This window comes from Mastomys coucha, unplaced genomic scaffold, assembly GCF_008632895.1.
Source record: "Mastomys coucha isolate ucsf_1 unplaced genomic scaffold, UCSF_Mcou_1 pScaffold15, whole genome shotgun sequence".
In the NCBI taxonomy this organism is placed as follows: domain Eukaryota; kingdom Metazoa; phylum Chordata; class Mammalia; order Rodentia; family Muridae; genus Mastomys; species Mastomys coucha.
This window is the reverse complement of record NW_022196897.1, coordinates 9,181,125-9,181,745: the sequence shown is the minus strand read 5'-3', so window position 1 is coordinate 9,181,745 and position 621 is coordinate 9,181,125. Positions and strand designations below refer to the sequence as shown.

Sequence of the window (621 nt, the reverse complement as noted above, 5' to 3'; positions counted from 1 at the left end):
GGCCTCTGGGACACTTTTTAAAGAACTGAGAGGCCACACGGACAGCATCACCAGTCTGGCCTTTAGCCAGGACAGCGGTCTGATTGCTTCTGCCTCCATGGACAACTCTGTGCGTGTCTGGGACATCAGAAGTACGTGCTGCAACACACCTGCTGACGGCTCTCTGGGTGAGCTTGTGGGCGTGTACACTGGGCAGATGAGCAACGTCCTAAGTGTGCAGTTCATGGCATGCAACCTCCTCCTGGTGACTGGAATCACACAAGAGAATCAAGAACATTAAGTTTTTATCCAGGTGGCAGACTGGGTGGGGCTGGAAGACTGGTCACAGTCCAGGACTTGCTAAAACTGAATCAGTGATTGCAAAAGAGCCCTCCGTACCCCCCCCCACAAACACACACTCAACACAGCCCTGGGGCACAAGACTCCAGTGGAGAGCTGGGAGGCTCCCAGGTTTGAGGCCTCCTGCTTCACGCAGGCACCTTGCTTTTGCATTTGTCTCTTCCCGTGGGTGTACTGGAACAGTTGCAGAACTCTCCCTACAGCAGCTGTAGACGGTCCCTTGAGGGAAGTGGGGACAGGAACTAGGAAAGGAAGGGATGATATGGCAGTCCTTCCTTTTCC

At 54.1% G+C, this 621-nt stretch overlaps 1 protein-coding gene across 1 annotated transcript in view; it reads left to right on the top strand.

Annotated features, from left to right (window-relative positions):
• LOC116091473 (TAF5-like RNA polymerase II p300/CBP-associated factor-associated factor 65 kDa subunit 5L) overlaps window positions 1-368 on the top strand; it is a 2,096-nt gene extending 1,728 nt beyond the window's left edge. The window contains 1 exon segment of the mRNA XM_031372896.1: window positions 8-368. Within this exon segment, the coding sequence (XP_031228756.1) occupies window positions 8-280 (273 nt within the window). The 3' untranslated portion in view covers window positions 281-368.
• The last annotated feature ends 253 nt before the right edge of the window (window positions 369-621 follow it).